Consider the following 1,198-nt stretch of genomic DNA (forward strand, 5'->3'; position numbering starts at 1 on the left):
CCTGTGCTAAATTTCATAGAGATCCGTTCAGCCGTTTAGGCTACAAACGCTAACAAACATCCATCCATCTAAACTTTCGCATTTATAATATAAGTAAGATTATACTATGGTATATAATTTATAACGCACAACTGTTGTACGATTGTCGATTGTTTCGCAATTCAACTGTTTAGTTGCACAACTAAAAATGGAATAGTGTTACCTCCATATAAGCTTATAAGAATCTAAGCGCGACTATATAGTTGTGCGATAGTTTAGTCAAAGGTGTGAGCGGGCTCTAAATATTGTGGTTCGTAACCTTATAATTAAAAATACATTATTTATTAATATTATTTTTAAACGTGGCCTTAAAATTTGAGATGATATAAATGTCGTTTTAGTATTTAGCTGTTAAATAATTTGTAGTCTACGAGATACAAATGTGCTTGAAATCTAGAGATGGTATAAAAAAAGAAAAAACAACTAATACAAACTCTAATGAATTTAAAAAGTGCGAAATATAAATAAATGTTACCCATAATAATCCTAATGAAATATGAATTAAAATTTTATTTTTATTATAGATCAGAAGTTTTTAGTTTTTCAGAGTTGTACAGTTTACTTACGGATTTCACATTTAGGTTTATCTGGCTTCCATCTTCCTCTAACACATTTTGCGGTCGCGTTCGTATCTAAGTTCAGACCGTATCCTTTACCGCAAGCAACACGAACTATGGTCCCTGGAAGCACATTTCAACCATGTAAAATAACTTTTTTATTTGCTAAAGTTTGAATTGAGACTCGGTCGCGTGTAATTAAGATAAAAAAGTAAGTAGCCTATGCGTTCTTCCAGATTTTGGTCCCCATCTATGTCAAATTTCATCAAGATCCGGTTAGCAGTTTAGGCTACAAACTCTAACAAATATCCGTCTAACTCGAATTTATAACATTAAGTAACATTTACTAATTAACAGGCAACAAGTAATGGACAACAAGGATATTATGAAATATTGAAATGTCCTTTGTAACTTTATCATCATCATCACCAGCTCGCTATACGTCCCCATCGAGGGGCTCGGAGCCTACCCTTAGTTTGGGTGACTAGGCCATAGTCAACCACGCTGCACTGCGGGTTGGTTGACTTCACACATGTCTTTGAATTTCTTCGCTGACATGTGCATCACGATGTTTTCCTTCACCGTAAGAACGTCGGGTAAAT

General features: G+C 34.4%; 1 protein-coding gene across 1 annotated transcript in view; it reads right to left on the bottom strand.

The window, feature by feature from the left end:
- Positions 1-1,198, bottom strand: part of LOC106102800 — a 76,532-nt gene that overhangs the window by 13,748 nt on the left and 61,586 nt on the right. Inside the window, exon 16 of the mRNA XM_013282384.1 lies at positions 606-719. Coding sequence (XP_013137838.1) covers positions 606-719 — 114 coding nt within the window. The remainder of the gene's footprint in view (positions 1-605; positions 720-1,198) is intronic.

This window comes from Papilio polytes, unplaced genomic scaffold (assembly GCF_000836215.1).
Source record: "Papilio polytes unplaced genomic scaffold, Ppol_1.0 DF823901.1, whole genome shotgun sequence".
Taxonomy (NCBI): domain Eukaryota; kingdom Metazoa; phylum Arthropoda; class Insecta; order Lepidoptera; family Papilionidae; genus Papilio; species Papilio polytes.